At 54.6% G+C, this 26,092-nt stretch overlaps 5 protein-coding genes across 5 annotated transcripts; 3 read left to right on the plus strand and 2 right to left on the minus strand.

Moving 5' to 3' along the window:
* Nucleotides 1-11,258: 11,258 nt before the first annotated feature.
* Nucleotides 11,259-11,735, minus strand: IUM83_02658 (Dihydrolipoyllysine-residue succinyltransferase; the record flags this gene model as incomplete). Its single annotated transcript, XM_067926598.1, has 1 exon — nt 11,259-11,735. The coding sequence occupies one exon, from the start codon at nt 11,733-11,735 to the stop codon at nt 11,259-11,261; it is 477 nt and encodes a 158-aa protein (XP_067796517.1).
* A 994-nt stretch (nt 11,736-12,729) lies between these two features.
* IUM83_02659 (bZIP transcription factor 1) lies at nt 12,730-13,398 on the plus strand (the record flags this gene model as incomplete). The annotated part of the gene is made up of 2 exons (XM_067926599.1): nt 12,730-13,141; nt 13,247-13,398. 2 exons carry the CDS (start codon nt 12,730-12,732, stop codon nt 13,396-13,398), a joined length of 564 nt encoding a protein of 187 aa, XP_067796516.1.
* A 4,278-nt stretch (nt 13,399-17,676) lies between these two features.
* Nucleotides 17,677-18,987, plus strand: IUM83_02660 (Bzip transcription factor; the record flags this gene model as incomplete). Its single annotated transcript, XM_067926600.1, has 1 exon — nt 17,677-18,987. The coding sequence occupies one exon, from the start codon at nt 17,677-17,679 to the stop codon at nt 18,985-18,987; it is 1,311 nt and encodes a 436-aa protein (XP_067796748.1).
* A 597-nt stretch (nt 18,988-19,584) lies between these two features.
* On the minus strand, nt 19,585-22,268 carry IUM83_02661 (Rint-1 family protein; the record flags this gene model as incomplete). The annotated part of the gene is made up of 6 exons (XM_067926601.1): nt 19,585-19,640; nt 19,714-19,760; nt 19,859-21,006; nt 21,089-21,466; nt 21,543-21,674; nt 21,768-22,268. 6 exons carry the CDS (start codon nt 22,266-22,268, stop codon nt 19,585-19,587), a joined length of 2,262 nt encoding a protein of 753 aa, XP_067796454.1.
* A 728-nt stretch (nt 22,269-22,996) lies between these two features.
* On the plus strand, nt 22,997-24,510 carry IUM83_02662 (uncharacterized protein; the record flags this gene model as incomplete). Its single annotated transcript, XM_067926602.1, has 2 exons — nt 22,997-24,173; nt 24,239-24,510. The coding sequence occupies 2 exons, from the start codon at nt 22,997-22,999 to the stop codon at nt 24,508-24,510; spliced, it is 1,449 nt and encodes a 482-aa protein (XP_067796783.1).
* Nucleotides 24,511-26,092: the final 1,582 nt, after the last annotated feature.

Consider the following 26,092-nt stretch of genomic DNA (forward strand, 5'->3'; position numbering starts at 1 on the left):
ACAAGCAGTCAATATTAATTGACGTGTCGAGACCGACACGTCTTAGCTTAACGGGGGGATGGTGTAACGGGGTTACACACACAAGTGATAACAGCCACTTGTGCATGACAACGGTCACAAGTGACAACTGTCACTTGTGTATGACATTTGTCACTTTTGGTTTAACGGATAAATATCTGTTAAAGGTTTTAGATACTTCCTCACCTTGCTGTAAGTCACACCAATGGATACATTGAAGAGAGCTACCACAATGAGTGGCCCACACCTACCCATATATCCTATTGGTAGAAGCAGCATCTTTCTACCAATTAGAGACGTGCATATTAGCGGGGCTCTGACAGCCAGCCGCTGTCAATCCCTTTCATAGATGATAAACAGTTTTTAGCAGATTTTAGAGGAAGATCAATTTACAAACAATACAGTTCTCATTTTACCTAATCTAAGTCACTTGGAGTCTTTATTTGATTTATATTATACTTGTGGACTCAAGTATAATTAATTCAAATTATTAATAAACTCCTACGCTTCCTCATACACGTAGCGCGACGTGTAAGCTAAAGTAGTGAGCCAAAGTAGGCCCACTGCAGCAGCGCTCGCACTACTTCCGCTGCACCAGCGCGTACTGCTCCTCGTACGCCCTCACCATTTCCGGAACGTCCTCCAGCAAGACGTTCCGCGGCTCCTATGTATCTTGATGGGGAGGAAACCCTCTCCAACGAATACGAAAACGAGCCCCTTGAGGGTTCGTTTTCGGGATACTATTGTCAACAATCCGCTCAACAATCCAGCGGGTTGAGCCGCGGGTGTAGTGGGCCTACTTCGGCTCACTACTTTAGCTTACACGTCGCGCTACGTGTATGAGGAAGCGTAGGAGTTTATTAATAATTTGAATTAATTATACTTGAGTCCACAAGTATAATATAAATCAAATAAAACACCAAGTAGGTAGTTTAAGGTAAAATGAGAACTGTATTGTTTGTAAATTGATCTTCCTCTAAAATCTGCTAAAACTGTTTATCATCTATGAAAGAGGTTGACAGCGGCTGGCTGTCGGAGCCCCGCTAATATGCACGTCTCTAATTGGTAGAAAGATGCTGCTTCTGCCAATAGGATCTATGGGTAGGTGTGGACCACTCGTTGTGATGGCTCTCTTCAATGTATCCATTGGTGTGACTTACACCAAGGTGAGAAGTATCTAAAACCTTTAACAGATATTTATCTGTTAAACCATAAGCGGCAATTGCCATGCACAAGTGACAGTTGTCACTTGTGACCGTTGTCATGTACAAGTGACTGTTGTCACTTGTGTGTGTAACCCCGTTACAGCGGGCGTCACGGATCGGCGGTGGCGGAGGTGGAACACGCCCCGGGTATGATCAGCCCTGGACTGATCAATTCCCGCCTCTTCACGACCGGGTGACCGCCGTAGAGCGTTTGCAGGGCGCTGAGTTTGTCGCTCTGAAACAGGAGCTGGCTAACCAGAAGGCTCAGGTCGCGGCGGTCTCGCAAACCGCCTCGAATATCCAGGTCGAGTTGGGGACTCGGATGAAGGAGTTGCTCCAGCGCGTCCGCTCACTGGAGGAGGCGCTCCTCGTTGCCGAGGCCAAAGCTTCCGCTTCTGCCTCGACTTCTGCCGAGGCTTCTTGCCGAGGTTTCGGATTAGCCGGGCTAGGTGGCTCGTGCTGCAGGTACGGCTTCAGCCGTCCGACGTAAATGGTCGGATGGAGGCGCATGCTAGACGGTATGTCTAGCGTGTAAGCGTTGCCGTGCCGTGCCAACACAGTGAACGGCCCGATGAAGCGCGGAGCAAGCTTGCTTGCTCCGAAGTCCGAATCTGCATGTTTAGGCAGGTTTTGAGTAGCTAACAAAACCAACGAACTAACTTTGAATTCGTTTGTGTTGCCTCTGCCCACAATGTCTGCGTTCAGATTCTGTTGATCAACGGAAGCTGCTATTGCATCTTGGACAAACCGAATTACGGCTTGTCTTTTGTTAATGAAGTCGATGGTGTCCGGGCTAAAGTCATTCAGCTCGCTCTCCACTAGAGGCCCGGCCTCTGCGTGGTTCTTCGCGGTGTCTGCGCCCTGCGCAGACCCGTGGTCCTTGTTCTTTGTGGAGTCTGTGCTCTGCGCAGACTCGTTTTCGTTGTTCTGGGCGCCGGCGCCCTGCGCCGACCCTTGGTTTTTCCTGCCAAGGTCTGCGCGGGGCGCCGACCTGGTTGTCTTGTTCCTTGTTTTCGCGGATGACACTGTGCAGGTGTCAGCGGCTTTCTTCGGCTGCTGTGTTGCACTCGTAGATCCACCCCCACTCAAAGTGGGAGCCACCACTCCGAATAAAATCGGTAAACGTGGATGGCGCATGGCATTCACACAAAACGGTGTATGCCCGGTCGAGGCATGCACCGAGTTGTTGATGGCAAACTCTGCCATCGACAAACACTCGCTCCAGTATTGGAACGAGTGAGCGTAGCTCTTCAACATATCGACGAGCACGCGATTCACGCGCTCGGTTTGATCGTCCGTCTGCGGATGGTCCGCAGTCGACATGGAAAGTTGGCTCCCAAGAAGTGTAAACACTTCTTGCCACAGGTGCACTGTGAAGCGCGGGTCTCTGTCCGACACGATGTCGGTCGGCATGCCATGGTGTTTGAACACCATGTCGACGAACAGACGGGCTGTCTGCTTGGCGGTCACTTCTGCCGGCACCGCAGCAAGATGTACCATCTTGATGAAGCGGTCGACGAAGACCACAACACCGGTATTCCCTCCGCTGTCCGGCGGAAGATCAAAGATGAAGTCCAATGACATGGACTTCCAACACTCCGACGGAGTCGGTAGTTATTACAAAGGAGCCTGCGCAAACGGCGCAGGCTTTGCGCGTTGGCACACCTCGCAAGCACGGGCGTACTTGCGCACCCACTTGTACTGGTGGTGCCAGTAGAAGTCACGCGTGAGAAGGACGTATGTCTTCTCACGTCCGAGATGTCCCGCAGACGGGGCATCGTGGTCACGATCATGTACGAGTACCACGTTTGGGCAGCTTCTGACGAGACTTGTCAGAAGGCGCTGTGCCATAGACCAGCAAGAGTGTCGTGTCCGCGTCGTGCGCGTACGCGGTCTTCACATCGTCCAATAGAGACGATGTGGGTGTGCTCGTTCGCATGGCGTCAATGGCATTGACATCAGCAGCTTCTGCGTAGTCCGACCGACGTGATAACGCGTCGGCCACCACATTCAATCTTCCGGGTTTGTATTCGACCCGGAAGTTATACTCTGCAAAGAATGAGAGACATCTCGCCATTCTTTGTAATATGTGGTGACTTCACCGCAGTGCGCAGTGATGCATGGTCGGTGTAGACCACAAACGGTCTACTTCCAAGCAAATGAGACCCCGCCAAACAAAATGACGCTTATCTACATTTGGTTCATTTTGTAACCAGCCATAGCACGTTAGAGCCCGATGTTTTGTGGTCATTTTGAGCTATCGGTCGCCCAAAAATACGTAGTGGAAGTATTTGTGATGGCCAGTCGAAAAACGTATCTCCAGAGAAAATTAAAAGTGCAAAATATTTTTTTTGGTTTTTTATACTTGGACGACTATGCTGCTTCAATGGATGAACTTTTGGCCTCCAACACATTTTATAAGCCCCGCAAAATTTGATTTTTGCACTAAGTGTCATTTTGATTCACTGAATTTTTATGTGTGACATAAGTGTGTCATACATAAAATTCAGTGAATCAATATGACACTTAGTGTCTCGTAGTCACCATCGTCAACCACAGAAGCAATAGGCGAACTCCCCGACCAGTCACTGCCTTCATCCGCGCTCAACACGTCGCCCGAGCTAGAGGAGGCGACTGCAGAGTCCGCATCTTCGACTGACGGTGCACGGGCGCCCACGCTGGAAGCTGGCTTCTCCTACCTTCCATCCATCTTTGCTAATCTTGGACTGCGTGAGCTCCAGTCAAGTATTTTATCGGTCATAAAAACAAAAAGCCCATTTCTCGGGTATTCATTTAAGTGCGAAAATGAATGGCACATCTTTAAACGCCGATATCCGAAAACGTCAAAATGTAGATAAGCGTCAATTTGTTTGGCGGGGTCTCAAATACACTCGGAACTTTGCGAGTGCGTATTTCATGGCAAGGAGTTCCTTGTCATGCACTGGATAGTTGCGCACAGCCGGCTTCAGCTGACGCGATTGATATTAGACGACTCGATCACGGCCCTCGTGATCGTGTTACATCAACGCACATCCGATCGCGAAATCGGATGCGTCACATACGACGTGGAATGGACGATCTTGGTCAGCCACTGCCAAGATCGGTGCCTCAGTCAAGCCCCGCTTGACTGTATCGAATGCCTTTTGGCAATCGGTTGTCCAATTCCACACAGCTTCTTTCTTAAGAAGTTGTGACAGCGGGCGGATCTTGCCCGCATAATCCTCCACGCACTTGCGCAAGTACGTGGCCAAGCCAAGGAACTGCCTCAGTTCCTTGACACTTGAAGGCGTTGGCCATTCATTGATCACTCTGACCTTTTCCGGGTCAGGGCGAACACCATTCTTCCCTACGAGACACCCGAGGACGGGTACCTCGCTCGCCCCGAAGATACACTTCTTCAGGTTCGCGTAGAGCTTGTGTTTTCGCATAAGCTCAAGTAGCTTTCGGAGATGCACCCTGTGCATCTCTACGTCGGACTTCCCGTCCACAGCCCGGCTGTGGATGAACACATCATCGAAGTAGCTCGGTGCGAAGTCGCGCACCGAGCGCAACAAGTGCGTCACGCACCTGTTGAAGGTCGCAGGGGCGTTCTTGAGCCCCTGCGGCATTACCAGCCATTCCCAGAGCATGCCGCTTGGCGTGCTCACTGCCGTGAGAGGGATATCGCTCTCACGCATTAGGATCCGATAAAATCCGTCTCGCAAGTCGAGAGCACTGTAAACGGTGCTCCCGGCCATCGAATCGATGATAACATCTTTTCGCGGTATCGGCGTCTGCGCCGGTATCGTCGCATCGTTCAGCTTGTTGTAGGCATGAACGATGAGCCATCCGCCCTGTGGCTTTTTGACACAGAACGTCGGAGCACTGTGCGGGGACTTTGATTCCCGCACATGTCCTGCTTTACGACGACTTTCAAAGAAGTCGTCGATCGCTTTCACTTGATCTCGTGGCAGTGGCCACTGCCGCGTAACACAGTACTTCGTGCCCGGCACGAGATCAATCTCGTGCTGAATATCCTTATCCTGCGGAAGCTCCGCAGGAATCTCTTCCGGGAGTACGTCTTTGTACTCCCTCAACAATTCGTAATAGGGACTCGACTTCAGCGAGTCCCAACCTTGTTCCTCGAAGCGCTCTCGCTTCGTCTTCGCACTGAGAGTGTCTTCACTCTCAGTGGTACTTCCCATGAAGAGCTGCCTCAGCTCTTCGCTCTCGCTCGCCGTTCTTTCGCTGTCCGAAAGAACGCAGACTTGGTCGATGCGTCCATCGTGCAAGTCGCGCGTGAAGCGCTTCCAGCTCATGCCTGGAAGCGAAGTCAACTCCGACGCCGTCGTCGGAGGACTAGCGAGTTCCATGTCGCGATACTGGAATCCAGTATCGGTGCGCGTCAAGACGCTTAGCGTCTTGACATTCGGCGTCACCGCCGCAGTCTGCCCAGCAGATTGCTCTTGTTGCGTCTCGGTCCCGGACCGAGACTTGCGCAGCGTTTTCCGCTTGCGCCGTCTTCTTGTTGTGCGGAGCCCGGCTCCGCACAGTTGTTCTTCTTGTCCAGGCCCGGCCGTGGACAGTCGTTCGCCGGCGGACCCTGTCCGCGGGCGCGCGGTATCAAGCCGGGCTTGACCGCATTTTCCTTCGTGCAGCCCGGCTGCACGGTAATGTGCCCCTTCGCCGGCAGACCCTGTCTGCGGGCGCGCGATATCAAGCCCGGCTTGATCGCATGGCGCTTCGTCGTGCAGCTCGGCTGCACGACAGCATGCAAATTGCGTCAGTGCGGTACGTTTGCAACCGTCCGCACTGTTTGCAGCGTCAACTCCCGGAGTTGACACGCCTTCGTCACCTCGACGCCATTCATTGGCGGAGCCCCTCATGACCGAGGGTGCGTCGGCTCCCGGAGCCGACGCGTCGTCGTCGACCTGACCGCTTCGGGTCAGGGACTGTCCCTTGCACGCTTGAACGTGGGTGTTGGTTCCCGGAACCAACACATCTTTTTCTTCCGACGTCGGCAGCATTGCCGACGTTGGTCTCACTTGTGCGCGCCCTCGCGCACTTCTTGGGCACTCCGGGACAGCAGCAGAAAGCGCTGTCTCGACTGGTGAGCCGCGCGCACATGCTGGTGCGTGCGCTGCGGTAACAGGGTCATCGCTCTCTGTTCCGCTGTCGCGACCGAAGCGCACGAGCGTGCGCTTCTTCCAGTCTATTACCGGACCATGCCGTGCAAGCCACGGCATACCCATTACCACGTCGAACTTATCGTCCAGATCCAGGACGATAAAGTGTTCGACAAACACTCGTTGTTTGTACGAGAAGCGCACGTTCACGACGCGCTTCTCGGTCTTCACGATGGCACCTGTTGCCAATCGTACCTCCAGAAGACTTCGAGGTATATCTACTTCCTCGAAGTCAAGTCTCGACAGGCTTCGTAGTCGAACAAAGTTGTTCGACGCGCCTGAATCTACCAAAGCTCGAAGAGAGTCACTCGCTCTCTTCGAGTAAACCTTCAAGATGACTAGGTTCGGCCTGTCATCTTGTTTCTTGCGGTGAGAGCTGGTCTCACTGGAGGCTGCAGTCCTCAGTGTCCCGTGCCCGATGTCGGCACGCGCGACTGCATTACCAGTAGGGCGCCCCGCGCCTACTGGATGTTCGCGTTTTTGTTGGTCCGCGGCGATGCCTAGCATCGCCACGACGGCCACCTCCAGGGGGCATGGGAGCTGTGCACTCCCGTGCAAAGTGACCGATCCTTCCGCAACGGAAGCATCGCACGTTACCTCCCTGCTGCTGGTAACTAGCAGTTGTTGCATTCGAGAGGTCCATTGGTTCTGGACCTCCCGGCCTCGCTACCGGGCGCGGTTGCGGCCTCGGCACGTTCACATGTAGTTTAGCCTGCCGCAGGCTAAACTCTTCTTGCATGGCAAGAGTGATCGCAGCTTCGAGAGTACTCGGGTACTCTCGGAAGAGATAGGTCTTCACAGGCCCATCTCTAAGCCCCTTCATGAACGTGACGACCTTGGTCGCCTCGTCAATCGGGTTAGTCACGATATTTGATATCAAATATCGTGCGCGCTGTGCGTAAGCATGGACGTCATGCTTACCCTGCTGAAGGTCGAGGAACTCCGCCCTCGACCGGAACTCGTTTTGCGGGGGCTCAAACGCTTGTTTGAGCTCCTCTTTGAACACTTCGTACGTGCTGAAGCACGTAGGATCGGAGAGTCGGCGCCCATACGCCCAACTCCTTGCGCGTCCGCCAAGGCAGGACATGGCGAATGCGACCTTCGACAGCGGGTCGACGATGCGTTGAGCCGCAATGGCTGTGTCGAGATCGACAAGCCACCGGAGGAGAGGCTCACCCTCTCTTCCCACGTAGTTGCTTACGCTCAGTTCAACGACTGAGCACGCGGTGTCGTCCCCGACGACGCCGTCGCTGCGGAAGCAGCATCACGCTGCTCCTTCATGATGAACCCCAGAGCAACACCATGTTGCTCCGTCGGCGATAGCGTACGCAGCATCGTAGCTATCGCCGCTTCTCCAATGACTGTTGACAGTCGTTGGAGGGCCTCCCACTCTGGGTCACACAGGTGGGGGCAGTCCGCGCGTGCAACATGAGTTGCAGGCGTATTGGAGCTCTCCATGGGCACCTCCGTGCTCATGGGGTTCTCGGCTCCGCGTTCGTACACCATGTACGAACGTCACGTAGTCGGTCGTTGGACGGACTACAAAGTGCTACCAGGTGTAGTGGGCCTACTTTGGCTCACTACTTTAGCTTACACGTCGCGCTACGTGTATGAGGAAGCGTAGGAGTTTATTAATAATTTGAATTAATTATACTTGAGTCCACAAGTATAATATAAATCAAATAAAGACTCCAAGTGACTTAGATTAGGTAAAATGAGAACTGTATTGTTTGTAAATTGATCTTCCTCCTAAAACTGCTAAAACTGTTTATCATCTATGAAAGAGGTTGACAGCGGCTGGCTGTCAGAGCCCCGCTAATATGCACGTCTCTAATTGGTAGAAAGATGCTGCTTCTGCCAATAGGATCTATGGGTAGGTGTGGACCACTCATTGTGGTGGCCCTCTTCAATGTATCCATTGGTGTGACTTACACCAAGGTGAGGAAGTATCTAAAACTTTTAACAGATATCTTATCTGTTAAAATCACAGGTGGCTTGTAGCCACTTGTGCATGTAACCCCGTTACACCATCCCCCCTTAAGGTTAGACGCGCGGGCTCTCCGCACGTCATTCTTCTGAATTGATCATTCGTCAATTCTCCGCGTTTGGAGAAGAAACCCGATTGATCTATTTCTCGGTTGTAGTAGACTATTAAAACGGCAGGAGATGCGTTGGGTTCTACTTCCGTTTGTCCGCGATGTCGTCTTGAGGCTCAACTCCGGTAATCTGACATTGGGCGTACGACTATTCTATATGATCGCAGTATCACTGCTAGCGCAACACCGTGTGCGCCCCGGTTGTCTGGCTATCGAGACTGCTAGGCATTGCTTCTTCGAGTGTGGCCCCATCCAGGGGTTGTGGGGGAACCGTGGGCTCCAGCTTTTCGATGCTCCCTGGGGTGGAAGCGGCTGATCTTCCTGTCCGACCGCGATGTCCATGACGGTTGACGCCCTCTTCGTCGTTGTATGGCGCATCCACACAGCCATTGTGTTCCACGCGCTATGGCGTCTCCGGAACGATATCTATTTCCACGGGGTACGTGCGATCAGCCCAACCAGTCCTCGTTTGAGTTGCTCGTTTCGGCGACACTGCCAGCATCTCCATTGCCAATCACCGAGTTCAATCTTGATAGTGACGAGATCAGGACAGTTTTGCGCCGCATGGGGCTGCCTGAATCATGACGACGTTCACTCGCAATTACGCGTGTATGGATACCTCAATCTTAGTTTGATTTAGCCAGCACTACGACAAGTCTACCTTCCAGTGAAAGGGTTAAAAGGGTTAACCCTTTCACTACCAGAGCTTGTTTACAGGCCCGCTGCAGACCTGTTACTAGACCCATGAGAGCGCACCCCTACTGATTATTTGACCTATCAGGTAGCTGTTGGTGGAAACGTGGCGTTCCCAGTGTGCATCACGGTACTACCCTTCAGTTTGAAATTTCGAAACAGAGCGCATGGCGCACAGCGATCCCTCCCCACCAATGTGCAGTTCCTGTGGCGACGCGCCCTGCGAGTGGCAGCAGTACGGCGAGGATATCATCGGCAACAGGCTCCGAATGCTGACGTCTACGCACAAGAGGCGCACTCCATGGCGCATCAAGCGCTCTCTCCTGCATCTATATTTCTACCTGAAACACGGTTTACTTTGCAAGACCACGGAGGTTGCTGCTCCGCGCTGTGTGGAGAAGCAGATTGACAACCTGAATGGCACCATTAGGTACTGTATTAATTCGGTTATCATGTAGCTAAGGAAGCTCTAGCTGATCGCGATATGTAATCGTCTTGTTCTTCTTCAGGCGCGCCTGTGAGGTGTCTCCAGATGCCGCGGCGCACACGGCATCCAGCGCAGAGCGGACAGTGAGGGAGGTGGACGTCAGCGCGTCTCGTACAGAAACGCAGCGAAGTAAGGAACGTGGAACCCACGGTGGCAGCAAGTACAACCAAATAGCGCCTTCTTTGAGAAGCCACTTAGCGAGCACAAGTAACAGGTAAGTTTGCCTGATGACTCCTTCCTCGAGTTTGGCGTAAGAGCATGCAAGCTGTCATCGGCTCCTAATACTTGATTCAGTGGCTCAACTGGTGCAGGTTGCTGTCGGCGTGGTTTCTCTAGTCGGGCTCGCTGGACGCCGGTCAACTTCTCTGCAACACGCCTCTTGAATTCACGCAGTGTGACCTGTGGAGCGTCCGGCCCAGAAATCTTTCGGAGCAGCGCAATAGCGTTTAGAAGTGCTAAATCAATAGCCCATGTAAGGATACTCATCGACAAGCGCTTTTCTTTTCGGCGGATTGGGTTGGTACTTATCAACTGATCCACTGTATCTACACCGTTCATGAACAGTTTGTAGGCCACGATAGGGGCAGGTACTTGGAACGTCTGTCGGTGCAATACTTGGTCTCCCGTCCAGTGACGCAGCGGGGCAAGGTCACGACACAACATAATAGCTTCTGGAGAATCACCGTGGATGACGCGCTGTGACGGTGTACCAGCAAGATCGTTCGTATAGAAAATGACCGTAAGATTGTCGCGGAATACTACGTATCCAGCATTGGTCGCTATTGTAATCGGTGGGACATAAGCTGTTTGAAGGTGAGGAGGTAGCTTTTTCTGAGCACGTTTGTGAACATCCTGTAGTTTTCCCAGCCTGTCGGTACATCGATAGCTGCAACTAGTTCCCATGACCCGCGTGGAGAAGCGTCCATTCGAGCTTTAGCTGCGTCTAGTTCGGGGCTAATCCACTTACCCTGTAGTGATATTCTCACCGTTCCTAGCATTTTCATCTCGCCGTCTGTAAATGCAAGTATCGTCTTGGCAAAGGTGTGTCAAGTATAGAAATTATCACACACGAGCAAACGGCGAGAACTTGGAGCTGGAAATGCCTTTGTAATGTGTCCACACATCGCTACCCATAATGCGGTAGCATCCTTCCGCTTCACAGGGATGTCTGACCGCTCTAGTGTCCTCAATACCGGCGTGCGCAGCGCAGGAAAGACTTCAACGTAGCGGTCCACGGACACTGTTCGCGTCCGGTCCCCAGATCCATTGTCCCAAACGGAATAGGTATAAAGGCTCTCCCATCCAACTACACTGTAAAAGCGGACGCCATACTTGTCCGGCTTCGAAGACATAAATGTCCTGGCCTCGGAGCGTGCCTTTGTGCGTACGGTGTTCTCGTCCAAGCTGACGGCACCCACCGGCACAGCAATGGCAGCAAACTTCTGTTGCACTTGGGCGAGCAAACGTCTGCTGTGCCACAGTGGATCCTGCTCTCGGCGCTGGACGGGCACGCTTTCTGGGGCGTGCACCTGGAAGCGGGCTCGAATACTTTCAAAGCGGTTTCGAGCCATAGTTTTCGTAAAGTCTGCTTTGCCTACGAAAAGCTTTTGAGACAAAAGTCTTTGATCTCAGTTAGTGGCACAATACTCATCGCAATTTCTAAGCCTATGTGAGCATAGATCTCGAGCGCCGTAGCCTCATCCTTGCCCTTCTCTTTGAGCATCGTGTTTGTCCAAGTCTGCAAGGAGTCGCGAAATTCACGGGTGAAAAAGAGAGAGAACAATCCGAGCTCACCGCGCTCTTTGTAGGCTAAGTTGACTTCCTTATCGCGGATGATATGAAGCCCGCTCTCACGAGTAATTCCATCCACATAGGCGTTTCCGGTCAGCTTGCGCTGAGCTGCAGGAATCGCTGGAACAATCACCAATGCGGCTTCACTGTCGGACTTTGTAGACTCCTCTTCCTCTGCAATTGCTGGTCCGCCCTCTCCATCGTCCTCGTCTACATCTGAATCCTCGAACTGCCACTCTGCAGAGCCGTCCTCGTAGTTTAGTAGCTCGTGTATGTTCATCGTCCCTATGCACGAAGATAGCAAAAGTGGCAAAAAAGCTATTGTGCGCTCAGCATTGAGCCAAACTATTTTGGTAATCACGGTACTACCAAAGTTAGAGGTCCTCAGCGGACCTGTTAGTCTTTGTGATCCCTACACCAAATCCACGATTGCCGAGATTCTACCAATCAACGACGCGCACCAACCCAGTTACAGGACTTACAAGCCTGCTCGATTTGCCTGGTAGTGAAAGAGTTAATCAACTTCATTCATCTCTTCTCTCTCTCTCTCTCTCAGATCTCATTAAGTACGAAACAAATCTCACGTAGCGCGACGGGAACGGAAACAACGCCAACTCACGTAAGCTGGGTTCACGTCCCCATCACTATTTTCCTGCACAGTAAACCCTGCCTCTTGATATGTATCAGGGTACGCGAGCTTCGTGGGTTGGTCATGCGGTTGTCGCGTCATTCCCAATTCGCCCCGACGCACTCACAAACCGAGTCTAGACAGAAGAAATCGCCTTCTATCATCTGCTTTCGTTACCCCCGTTATTCCATGCAGCGCAGTACAACGTCCCCCGGCCATCGCGACTTTGAACCGCTCCGAAATTGTCCGACCGCACTTCCAGAGAGCAATGGGCGGTCAGAACACGCTTGACAGCCATCGCCACAGCCCTCCTCTTCGAGGCACGGCGCGAGTCTTTACTCCAGAACGCTCGTCCTCGTTGATGCCCGCTCTTTCACCCATCGACACGAAAGCTTTCACGGCGGCGTCGCGCACCTCTAGGTCTGGCTATCAGCCACCACAGTCTCAATTTGCTTCTTGGTACACAGTCCAGACCCCAGCTAAGACTTCACGGTACCTCGCAACGAGCTCCACCCATATCCTCTCGATGGTTGCAACCTACGTCGGCGGGAACAGACCAAGCCAGATACCGACAGAAACAGCTCAACCACGCCAAGAAGCTCGAAATCACCGTGCAGATGCTGCGCGCCAACATCCCGTCCTCGAGCTGCAGCGCAACCGTCTGTTCCACGGCGGCCAACAGAACGTCTGGAATGTCGTAGTCGAGTACTTCCACGTCTTCGGCTTCGGCGTCCCTGTGACGCTTTCGGTCGAGTCTATTGACAGCGCAGATATGACAGTAGACTGCCTCGAGAACGCGGAGGTGAAGCACCAGCTCGTTCCTGCGGTGGAGGATGTGGTTTTGGGCGAGCGCAGCGGAGTAGACGCCCTCATGGATCAGTGGTGCCGGTACTCGTCCAGTTTCCAGGGCTTGTACTTCCAGCTGGAGCGGATTGAGCGCGTGGGTGACCACTTCGTGTGCGTGACTGCCGTGATGAATGTGACGGTGACCAAGGCCACGTTGACGAACGTTTTCCCGCACCTGCAGGACGATGGAAAGGAGCAGGGAGGTCGTGGCAGTAAATATCGAGACGAAACCGAAGCTCGTCGTTTGTCGCTCCGATCACGGCTCGTTGGACGGCGTCTGGTTTTGCCTTGCTCAATATGCTTTGAATGGGACCCAGGGAACGATTGCGTCTCGCGTCTGGAGACGACGACCAACTTCCTGGTGCCTTTGACTAAAGTTCTGGGCGATCTGTTGGATGTGGCGCTCGTCCTGGCACGCTCAGTGATCACGCGTGACGGCGATGTTGGTATTTGTGCCTTGACATGCTGATAGTCGAAACGTCCGCATCTTAGTTAAGCAACACTTTCCTCTGGAATTATTTCAGCATTGTCGAACCTGCTAGATACAGTAGCCACCAACGGACGGACGGGCGTCCAGAGTTTCATCAAACTCTGATGCATCAGTGAGCATTTGGCAGCCATTGTCATACCTTAGTACTTTATGATACCTTCCACTGCATGGAGCAGGCGTCAACATGTTCTCGTATGGTGCTGTCGACTCCACCACTGTCGTTGATATTTCTCCGCCATGGAGGAGCAAGTATAGCACCTTAGTCGCTCTGGTTTGGCCGGGTGTCATTACTCTGCGCAGACTATTACTACCTCCGTTCGGAAATAGATGACCATTTCCAATCATATTTCAGCCTCTCCAACATAATTCCCCTTCTAAACAATTCGAGTTTGAATTCTGAATCTCCCGCGCTTTCCCCGCTCACTGGCCACCACACACTGCTGGCCCCCGCACACTGGCTTCTGGATTCATTTCGAAAGTTGGCGGATGGGGGAGATTACGGATAGTGAACGCCAAGCCGTCTGGGAAACCCTACTGCTTCGCAGCGTAGGAGGCGTGCTTACACGTGGGGAGATCGTCCGGGTTGCAATGTACTTCCACGTGAGCCGCCAAGTTGTCGAGCGCATTGGAAGCGTGGAATCAACTCGATGGGAGATCGAGTAGCAGCTGTGGTCAAGTCAATAAAGAGTGCAAGATGGACCGCCGCCCGCTGCCCCGTGTCTCGCATGTACATGCGCTACGTGCCCCGCGCTCGACTTGGTGCGCGTCGTGTGCTGGAAGCGATGCGGGATCCGACGACGATGGAGGGCTCGGTTGCTGACGATGAGCGTGAGACGAAGGCTGAGAGCGACGCTTGGACGGAGGGCTCGCGCTTCCCGCTGCCAGCGCCCATGGAGCATATCATGAACTCTGATGGTGGAAATGATTACCGGCTCGAACATTTGCTAAGTACAAACTGATGCTAACGGACAGTCTTCCAACGTCATTGCCATGCGATGCAACATCTCTCAGCAAGTGGGATCCTCGTAGCACCCGAAGCCAAATCAAGTAAGTGCCCCTCAAGTATGAAGTGAGATCTTAGATCCATTTTTGTGCGGCGGAACAAGAATGCCTGCGCCTCTCTGGACTGTGTCTTGCTTAGTGTCAACTCTAGATCTCCAGCCCTCCCACATTTTAAACGCCTGCGCCTCTCTAGACTATGCCTCGCTTGGTGTCAACTCTAGATCTCCAGCACTCCCACAATTTTATAATCAGGAAAATGAACGAGGCGGAGCGCTGCGCAAAAAAACAAACAAATGGTCATCTATTTCCGAACGGATGTAGTAGGAGGAAAGTCGATGAGTCGGTCATGACCAACACAATCACTTTGTGACCAGCTTGGGAATATAAACTCTTTATAGCGTTCTCCCAGTGAGCTATCACTGCTTCGCTCGCACTCGAGGGTTGCATACTAAAAGTAAGTTGCGAAGCGAGTTCATGCAGTTGGATTAGCTCCCCACCTGGCTTACGAGGGGGCCTGCCGTGTGGCAGCGCCCTCCAGCTCCGCAGCACCAAACATTGGTGCTTGCTTATGTAGTGCCGCACTTGGCGCGGAGTCGCTTATGCAGGTATAATGGTGACGCAGTCGTTAGGTGCTGTTGTCGGTCGAGCTGCAGGTGTCAGTAGGCTGCTGTGTCGTCAGTACGCCGAATATGTGTTCATTCGTGCGTTGATGTGTGCGCGACTGCTGTTTACAGGTTGCGGGGAGCTGAAGTGATAATAAAGATGACAGCTGAATCACTTGCCGGATGGTGCAGCCACACAGGCGGTGTGCCCTAGCGACCGCACGGCACATCGTTACCTTCCGCTTTTGCGTGGGGAAGCAGCCGCTGCCGCAATAGTCTTACCTAGCTCCAAACATATCCATTTCGCGGGACATCATGCGTCAAGGCTTCGGGCGAGGATGCATGCATCTCGACCAACCAAGTGCGCAAATTGCGATGAGCCCAGCAAAAAGCCCGCCCGCAACCAAACGCGCGCACCACCACCAACCAATTCCTTCCCGTTCGTCATCTTCAGGACGCATCCTCCTCCTGATCCCAAAAACTTTCGTGTGACGGCGTAACAAGTTGACAACGAGTGCTAGCAAACACTGCTCAGGGATTGCCTCCACCGAAGCGTGCTACGTGGCCGTTCAATGTTGTATTTCCGTGATGGAAGTTGGACTCGAACTTCGAGTCTCGAAGGCAAGCTGTCGCGCGTGAACATGGGAGCTGGACTCCAGCTCCAGCCTGGAGCACCGCTGTTTGATGGTGGGTGGGGGTGCTTGATTGCGGTGGGGACGAGTAATCGTTTCAAGGAGTTCGAGTCGGTGGGAAGGAGCAATCGATTGTAGACCAACGCTGCTTGATTCTGAACCGGAAATGGATCCCTAAAATTTCGGGGGTAGAATGCGGAGAAGCCTCTTCCTGGTATCGCAGATGCGTTCGTGCAGTGCTTGCAGCTGGGCGACGAATTACATGTACCCATATAGTAGTAGCCATCAACCAGTGTAAACTAAACAAGCTTTATCGGATCTCAGCATTCCATTGCATGCAACTGGGCGCAAAATCAATGGCCCCGACCGATCTTTTGAAGGCGGGTCGATGCTTCAGAGATCTCTATAGAATTTTTCTGAAGGCTGAGCCTAATATGGTCCATCTTCACTTCAAGCACCAAGCGTTATGCAGAACAGAAAATAGTCGAGCAATCCACGTCGGATTCTAGCTCGTGCGTTGTACATGTAGTTCAGCGTACATGTGTCTCTGGCCAATTTTCAAGAAGCGTTGAGCCGGACGGCGTGCTGCGTCGCAGCCTCGGGGATCAATGTTTCCGTGGAATTGGTAATTTGTATGACGCTGCGCGCAGGTAAACACGCTTTCCTGCCCGCTCTACCAGGAGCCGGACTGTCAGGTGAAGGAGGTATTTGTAAAACGGCACCACAACGGACGGCAATCTCGGGGTGTTGTCCGAGCAAAGCCCGAGCAATACATCCAGGTAGGTACACCAACGCGGTGCCGCGTGACATGCAGACGAGCGCTTTCGTGCAGTGCGAGGGCAACATGCCTTCTCAAACATCAAGTCATCATGTCCGGTGAACCAAATGGCATTGTCGAACGAACGGGCATACGATCTCCTCAGCATACGATCTCCTCAGCCGCGCCAAGCTGTTGTCGCACGATTATTCTGCCCCCAGGCTAATCATGTATACGTAGCTGTGGTGCAGGTGCATTACCTAGCAGGCGGTGCCTCTCGGCATGTGATCGTCAGTCCGTACAGTATACATGTATACTTCCGAGTCGGACCGCACCAACGCACAACAAGAGCGGGTGAGATGCCAAGCGATGTCCTGCGATCGCTGCATTGGCCGATCGTGTGATGTGCGAGATTTCTAGCAACACATGTACTCCACGCTCTCGAGCGCAACGTGTGTATAGGTTCATATTCGCATCAAGGCACTTCATAAAGATAGTAAGCACGTCAGTCCGACGTGTCCTGCCCACCTCTACGTGGGCAAACCTGTGCGTGCACTCGGTGCTTGGGCGGTTGATTTCGCGCGGCATTTGGCAACAAGTTGTAAGTGCCACATGATGTTGCCGTCCGATCGCTGCTGTTTCGCGCGTTCGGCGACTCGAAGAGATGCGGTCTAGGCTACCGGTCTCTCGCCTGGAGCGCCGGTGTCTTGGTCTGGACAGTGAAAAAAGAATACTCATCGGGATCCGCAGATTTGTTCGTGGCATATCTCCGGTTCGCGTCCCAGTGCACGTTGGCATCGTGTGTCTGTAAATGTACTTAGCTCACGCGAACCCGGGTCATTATGGGCAGCAGCTGGCGAATTGGCCATGGTCATGCCGAAAAGAGAGACAGGTGCATGCGGTGACAGCCGTCGCATCGAGGCTAAGTCGCACGCTGGACGTCTAGAGTCAACACATAGCGCGCCTCCATCGCCTGACTCATACGGTACGTACGATTGGATGTGCCTAAAGCGACAAGAGCAGACTGGGTGCAAGCTCGCGCGCACTCGTGGCCCCGACAGCAGCCAGGCAAGCACGAGTTCAAATCTCCATCTTCGCGGCTTGTTTACGCCTGACGCGATTGAGGGCACAACCTCCAATCCAGCAGAACGAGCAAGCGCCAGCTGGGACAGCTTCGCGCGGGGCTGTCCGAACAAAACATTTGATAACGCAGCGCCTCCCCCTCTTCGGGTCTCACAACCGAACTCGCCACCACTTGAGAGAGATGATGGCCAGCCACCGCAGGAACTTCGACCGCTCCCCCGCTCCGTTCAGCGACGCCGTGATCGGGAGCGTGTTGACCCGCGCGTCGACCCCGGGGTACCATGTCCCCAAGACTATCCGCCAGCACAGCTCCAACGCCATCTTCCAGCACCGGCAGCCCCACCACGTCCTGCTTCAACAGCGCCAGCCTCAGCACCGACAGGCTCACTATTCGCCCCCTGCCACTGTACTGCTGCCACCGATCAAGAAATTGTCGCCCCTGGCGCACAGCTCGACGAGTGCAGCCGAACCGACCGAGAACCGCTTCACGTTGAGACCGATGCCGAGGCGACTTCAAGGCGACGCCATCCCGGCACCCCCAGTGCGTAGTTTCGCTCCGAACCACCTCGGTCAATTAACTCTCCCGTACCCGAAGCCTGCTGCCGTCCCCACCTCATTCGCGCCTGCCGAATCACCGTCACGAGCTGTCACGGCTGCAGTCGCCACAATGTCAATCCACCGATCCGATGCAGCCATGCAGCAGCAGCAGCAGAAGCGAAAGCGTAGGGTGTCCGTCAAATCAGAGGCGTGCCGCGAGCAGTGCCGCACCAACCAGGCTAGGTATCGTCAAAAGCAGCGTGAGTACGTCGCAAAGCTTGAGACGACCGTGGCGCAACTCCGAGACGAAATTCCGATGCTGGAGGTGCAGCGGCGGCGTCTCCGTTACGACTCGAAGCAGCGCGTCTGGGACGTTGTGGTCGAGTACTTCCAGCTCTTCCGTCACGGCGTGGGTGACTCCCCCGAGCAAGGAGCTACCTTCTCGACAGATGTCCTCCGCACATCTGAAGCTCAGCAGCAGTTGATGTTTTTGCGGTCGACCATGGCGGCGGACGTGGAATTCTGCAACGTGAGCGGCGTGGAAGTGCTCATGGAGCACTGGCGGCGGATGTCTGAGTACCATGATGACCTCAAGTTCGAGCTAGCTCACATGGAGAAGGTGTCCGAGAGCATTGTCACGGCCAAGGCGATGCTCAGCGTCACCATCACCAAGACTACACTCGAATGCGTCTTTCCGCACCTGATGGGCTCCGAAAACGTTGAGGATCTGTCCCTCGCGGTGAAGCTGTTGGGCCACACACTTGAGTACCCGTGCTCGGTGCTGTTCGTGTGGGACGAAGCAACCAGCCTCGTCGTGAGGCTGGAGACCGACATCGACATGGCGACGCCTCTACTGAAGCTACTTGGTAATATCAAGGACGTGTCTCGCGTGGTGCAGGGCGCCACCATGATTCCTAGCAACTTTATCGACGCCACCGTTCACCGCATGGCCTAGTCAACTAAATCGCAGATGGCGAACCCCCTAGCCTACAAGTACTGTAGTTCTTATCTATAGTAAATCCATAAACATGCCCCATTCTCTCTTCTCACTCCCAATACTACACTGTAATACATCATCTGAGCCTGGTGCTACATATGCACGGCTCGTGTATTTCACGCTCGCTTACAGTTGGTGGTAACGGTCAATAGGTTCATGTCAATGCTAGCCCTTCCCTCCCTTCGAGATCCAGTCGGGTCGTGCATATCCGCACGACTTGAGTTGGCGTAAGTGAAAAAATGCCACATGCCTCCAAAATGGTCGTGAGCTGCTCAAGCCCCTCCGTGCCTTCACCTCCGGTCGCAGAATCGTCATTAAGAGCCTTGTAAACCTCGCGTAGTCTTGCTGCAGGCATCTCGAGTAGATGGCACACCTCGCGAGTAAGGCGAAAGTAAGACCGAGGAAGCACCTTCGACGAATCCACAGCAAATATCGCGACAAGCGATCTGACATCCTGGACAAATTGACGCTCCCCCGATCTGCTTATCTGAGAGCACTCGTCCGTCGATGCCGGGTTGTAGAACGCATCGAAAAGGGCGCTATCAAGTGCAGCTGCTAGAGGCTTTCCCAAAGCAGGCCAACACTCAGCCAAAAGCACCATGTGCGCACGCCTCAGCGTGTAGCCGACAAGATTGTAACAGCATGCCAACTCAGAGGAAACCCCAGTCACGATCTGCAGCGCACTGTTGTCTGCATCGTCACCGACATGTTTTGTGTCCGTCCAGAATGGGCTACAGGCATAACACGTACGCGTGCAGTACAGCGTAGAAGCACGCATGAGTCAGACATGGGTGAAACAGGATCGAAATGCAGCTCCCAAACAACTTACCTCAAGCGGTAGGCTCCCACGTCACGCTCAGCAGCACGAACCACTGCGCCATTGACACCCTCAAGCAGCGCCGTCGCCAGTGATTTAAGCTCCGAAATCTGCCGCTCGAATATTGTGTGCGAGAAGACAAGTGTCTCAGGATCGTCTTGCTCTGGGTCACCCAGTGGGTGGTTGTTGATCGAAGTGCTGTCGTTGCCATTGCCGTTCGGAGCAGCAGCCGGAGGAGCAGTATCCATTGATGGGAGCCGGACACCTTGCTCGTCCATCTTGCCGTCGGTCTCTGCACGACGGAAAAGGCTCTTCATCGTCTTCGACCCGACCGAATACGCTGCGGAAAACGCAGCTGTGGGGCCGATCATCGCACCTGGACCAGCGAGAGCTTGTCGGACCGCGGTAGCTTCTTCTGTAGCGAGGACAGCGGCCGAGGCGCGCGCAAGAACCTGCCTCGAGTACGCCACGTGCATTCGGAGCACTTGGGCTCTTGTCGTCTCCGAGCGCGCGATCTTCCGTGAAAGCTCCAAAAACACGCTACTCTGTTCCCAAGCCGCCAACGAGTGCGCAACGTACTGCAGCGCATTAACCACGACGAACAGCTCATCCCACGCATTCTGGGTGTTCCCGCCACTGGTTTTCTTTGCCAGGGCGTTGATCAAGCGCCGCCCGCGAGCATCACACAGCTGCCCAAATCGACGCAGAAGCGGCAAGTGCACCTGTACCACGTACAAGTACCGGTGCTCCTCTGTCTCCATGAGCGTGAAGCGCTGGGAAAGGAAGTCCAGTAGAGACACAAACTGCACTGCTGCCGGAGGAACCAAATCTTGATCGCGTCCTGGGGCGGATCCTTCATGGCACCTATATATCTCGTCTTCCAGCTGCCAAATTGACTCTCGTTTCTCGCGAGAAGCGCTGAAGTCGAAGCATTCGCCAGAAAACTCGCGCTCAAGACTCGATGACAGCATACGATGCGCGTACTCGACATCAGCGCAAGTCCATGCAAACAGCACGTCATTTCTCGACGTGAAAACATCTACACACCGCGGGTAGGCACGACGGTCTGCGCTAGCCCACGAACCGTATCCAACGTCGTCGTCGATGGTCTGCTCGAAAAGAAGTACTTCGTCCAGTGTATGGCACAGCAGCGGTGGATGCTGGTTATCACATTGTAGAACAAGACAGAGAAGCAATTAGTACACCATAGAGCGTGAAGCCTCTATCCTCCAAGCAACTCACCGCTAGTAGTATAGGCAAGTCTTGGGTAAGCTTCCGGCACGCAGCCTTGACGAGTCCGCGCAGTAGCAGAATCTGCGCGTCCCAACAATGGACTTCTTCACGATGGCGATGTAGTTCTGGAGTGAGAGCATGCGCCAAAAAGCGCGTGTGCGCATTGGTTTGCTCCTGCACGTGGCTCAAATACCATTCCGGCTTGGCCAGTCGATTCGTTGCACTCTCCAGTCGTTCAAAGTGATACCGGAACCGCAGCAGCAACGGGTCCAACACGCACTCCATGGCCCACAGATCCGTTGAAGCCGACGCAGGCTGCGACTGCTGACTTAGTTGCAGCGTAAGCAAGTACCCGAACGCCTGGGATACATCTTGCAATTCTGCCTCCTACAAAAAAAACACCACATCATCGTCACCAACTTAAAAAAAAACTCCCAATACCCTTGAACCGAATCCTCTCCACCTTGCCAGCTATCTCCTGCTGCGTAGTCATTGGCTCGGGCCAGTTGATCTTCTCCAGTGCCAGCTGCAACTTCTCCACGGCGAAGTGACGCAGATCCACCGACAAGTCCTCCACCCTTCTAGCAGCTTCCCTCTGGCATAAAAAGTATTAGGCAAATAAAATAGAGTAAGGTCAGTTTAAAATCTCTGCATCCTAAAGATCACTAAAATCACGCCTAAAACTGACCCGAACGACCGAAAACTGCTCTGGAATCGCAGTTGCAAAGGCCGCAAAAGTCCGGAAAGCCTCCAGGGCGTCGGGCGTGGTCTGGACAGCTCTGATCTTGGCTTCCTGGCTCAGCTGCTCCACCTGCACGGCTGCTTCCAGGTACTCGGCTCGACTCTGAAGCGTCTGCAGCTTGGCGAGTCCGGGACGCACGATGCTCTCTAACTGTACGAAATGCTGCTCTGCAACTGTCAGCTGCGGTTGAATTGACTTGATATCAGTATGCAACGCTAAAAGCTCGTTGTGCTCTTCAACTGTATCCTCGCGCGCAGTGGCATCGGCCGGATCCAGCGCCGTAGCCAGCTCCGTGAGCTCCTCCTGCGTACGCAGCCGCAGCGCCGCGAGCGCCGCCGACACGAGCGACCAGTCCACGTCCCGCAGCTCTTGTTCCGACGCGTCCGCGGGAACAGAGGCCAGCAGCGTCGTGCTCAGCGCCGCCAGCGGAGACGGCGACGACGGCATCAGAAGTACGTTCACTTGGCGAGCACAATTGACAATTGAGTGACGTGGCCAAGGATCCACAAAAGTGTTTGCCTATTACGGGAGGCATGGTAAAGACTTTTGTGGATGTCAACCTCTTCAACTGACGCTTGACATCACTGTAGAAGCAGGAGGACAGATGAAGCATGTAGTCTGCTTGTTGACGGGTTCACCTCGGTAGAGCTGTTTTTCGTACTTTGCCTAAGCCCCCCCCCCCTTCTTGGACGTCCACTATGCATGCATACTTGCCGTGACAATTGAGCCCCGACGTTCGTAGGCGGTTGCTGGAGTCGGCAGCTGAGGAATCAACTGGTGGCGGCAGGAGAGAGCGGGTTGCACACGCCGACACTGTCGCACCAGGCACGGCAGCACATCGGCGGTCGAGGCCTGATGAGTGCTGCACTGCTGCTGGAGAACTCCCCATCAACATGACCAATATGCTTCGTTTCGTAAACTCCTGGAAGCTCCGCGTCCATCGCGGAGCGCTTGAGCGTCTGCTCCTTGGAAGAAGCCTGCGCTGCGCTGCATTCAGCGGTCTCGAGCAGGCTGACAGTGAGCGCCCGGCTCATGGATTAAAAGTGCGGGACAACCATCACTTGCCAGTCGCGCCCCATCACGTGCACAATTGACCTCCTCCCTGCCTCCCTCCCCCTGCTTGTCCCAATTGCGTCTCCATTCGCCGATCCCCCGTGCCGCCCGCAGCAGCGCCAATGGACGGGTCTTCGCCTTCACCTTTGCCGTCGGAGGCGCCCTACGCGTCCGTGGGTGATGCCCCAACGCCGCGCGGCGTGGACCAGAGCTCGATGTCCTCGTGGGTCGTGTCGCGCGCCGCCGTGATCGTCACCGCCGCTGTGCTCGTGGTGTTGTGCTCGGGCGGCCTCGTGCTGGGCTTCGGGCCCGTGTACTCGCTGCTGGTGGACGAGGGCCAATGGTCGGAGCTCTGCGCGCCGGGCGAGGAGCTCTCGGGCGTCACGTGCGCCAGCCAGGAGGTCAAGTTGCAGTACATCTACTCGACCGCCTTCCTGTGTCTGAGCTTCGCCAACGTGGCGTCGGGCCTTTCGCTGGATGTCATAGGCGCGCGCCTGACCGTGTGCCTGGGCCTCGTGATCTCTGTCGTGGGTAACGTCCTGCTGGCCCTGGGCCAGTCCACAGACGGGAATGGCGTCTCCATCATCGCCGGCTACTCGCTCGTCGGCGTCGGCGGCTACGGCGTCTACATCAGCGCCTTCCAGCTCGTGCTGCTCTTCCCGCCGGAGCGGCAGGGCCGCATCACCAGCGTCATGTCGGGGCTCTTTAACTTCTCCGGGTACGTGTACCTGCTGCTGCAGATCCACGGCATGACCCGCGAGGGCTTCTTCCTGGGCTACGCGGTGCTGGTGGCGCTCTGTCTGGTCGTGGCCTTCGTGCTCTTCCCGCTCAACTCGGTCTCGCTCACCAGTGAGACGTACACGCTGTCCGGGTTTACGATGAAGTGGCCGGTGGTCACCAAGCCCAAGAGCATGTGGCCGGCGCTGCGCTCGCAGCTCGGACGCAAGGACCTGTGGTTCTTCGCGCTCTTCTTCGGCTGGGTCTCGACCATCAACGCCTTCGTCGGCGGCGCAATCCCCAACATCATCTACAAGAACGACGGTGACGACGAGAGTCTCGGCGACCTGTACGTCAACTACCTGCAGCCGCTCATCACGAACGGCACCTTCATCTACACGCCGCTGCTGGGCTGGATCATCGACAGGTACGGCTGCCGGGTCGTGTTCTTCGTCACGCTGCTGGCGACGCACGTCGTGATCGTGCTCCTGCTCGTGCCCTCGCTCACGGCGCAGACCTTCATGCTTGTCATCTTCGCCTTCGAGCAGTCCGCCTTCTACACGCTGCAGTTCGCGTACATCCGTGAGTTGTTTGTGTTTGTTCTGTTGCTGCGCGGAGTACTAAAAGCGGCATGTTGTGTATTGCAGTTCTCACGTTCCCAGCCGAGGTATACGGCTCCGTGCAGGCCTTCCTGGCCGCGTGTTCCTTCCTCATGGGCCTGCTCAACTACGCCTTCACGCCGTGGGTGCAGAACGGACTCGGCGGCGACTACCTGGTGGTTCTACTGATCATGGCGGCGCCGGTGCTCGTCATGTATTTCTTCATGGGGCTCATCCGTAACAACTCGCTACTGAATGGCGTGAAAAGCGGAGCCGCAGTGGATGAAGAGCTCGAGCAGGGCAAGCCCTCCATCAACTAGCCGCGCGAATTATCTGTCAGACAATGTTCGTGAATCTTGTCAATCCCAGAACCCCCGTTCCTGAATTTTGTTTGCCAATGTACGTATGGTTTTCAGTGAAAAGTTTTCACATCAAACCGGGTGACAAGCAATGGACGGCATAACATCGTCAGGTTCACTTGATCAGGACCCCCGCCTTGTCCGTTGAAGTCGTTAGCGGGTGGAGCCCCGTGAGCGACGAGATAACACCGCCAACTCGCTCTGACGATCACACTTGCTGCAAAATTAGCTGCGGCTCGTCTCCGGCTGTCCTGGTGCAGTCTCATGCGGTGAGGTCTACCTCGCACTGGACGAAGGAAAGTCCTGAATTCGTCAGGCGACCTCATCGCAGCTAGCGCCAGAAACGCGCTTCAGCACTTGACGTCACCAAGCCTCGCGCCAATTCGGGCGAGCGTTTTCTCGCGCTCAGACCCAGGCGCATTCGCGTAAATTTGGCACTCGTGTGCCTCTTGTGGTCGGTCGTTTCGAGGAGCGCTCCTCGCTCGCGCAGTCTCGTGCCTGCGTTCGACTGGGATGGCACCAAGCGCTCACTGAGCTGAGCTCGGCGCCATCGATGATTCGATCCAAGTCAGCAAGAGATGTCTCTTACTCCCCGCACGAGGAGACCCACGAGCTGCAGGCCGAGCAGACCGAAGCACCGAGTCAGGTTCAAGAGAATGGTGACTCGCGAAGCGGTGGAGAGCTGGAGAAGACGGGCTCGGGGCCGGTTCGACCCTTTAGTCGACTCGTGACCACATCCGCCGTGGCTGCAGCTCTCGCAGAAGTACAGGTAGCCGAGTCTCTCGTGGCAAACGAACGTCCCAAGAGGAGGCGACTCGACCGAAGGCACTCGGGCGGAATGGATCCGCTTGTTGAAACCAACCCGGAGGCAATGACAAGAGGAGTGCAGCCCCACCACGGTCACCGCCTGAGTGCGCCGACTGTCGACAACACGATTGTAGGAGCCTCGCCCGAAATCAGGATTAAGCCGATGCGACTAGGAAGTGCCTCGCCTCGAGGTCAGTTGAAGCGGGCTACAAGTACACATCTTGCGGGTATTCGTGAACGGTTGAAGGCGGCTCAAGCTGGAACAAACACCACAACTATCAAGCGAACCCCGAGTGCCTCGACCACTTCAACTCTCAAACGGACTCCGAGCAGCACGGCACCATCATTTCGATCAGTGGCGAAAGCTGTGGTTGTGAGCACAGCGTTAGCGTCGGGTGGGAATACTACGGCTGTAAGCAGCGAGCGCACCGAACAAGGCCAAAATTACGAGCAAATGATGGCACGATTCCAACTACGTCGACTAGAGACCACCGACTCGGGACGAAGTTTAGATATTGAGGCGAAAGCGTCCAATCGACGTGGCAGTACGTACATTACTCCTGTAGATTCGGATCTCAGCCAGCGCCGCATGATGGACGATCTGATCAATTCAACGCGCCCAAGAAGCGAAGGCGAACAAGTCGGCAGCACTATTGGTCGTGAGGAAGACACTTTACGATCGTCTCAGTCGCATGCAGACTCGAGACCGAAGGAGAGCCCACGACAACCTGGAGCG

Source organism: Phytophthora cinnamomi (genome assembly GCF_018691715.1).
Source record: "Phytophthora cinnamomi strain GKB4 chromosome Unknown Contig16, whole genome shotgun sequence".
Lineage (NCBI taxonomy): Eukaryota > Oomycota > Peronosporomycetes > Peronosporales > Peronosporaceae > Phytophthora > Phytophthora cinnamomi.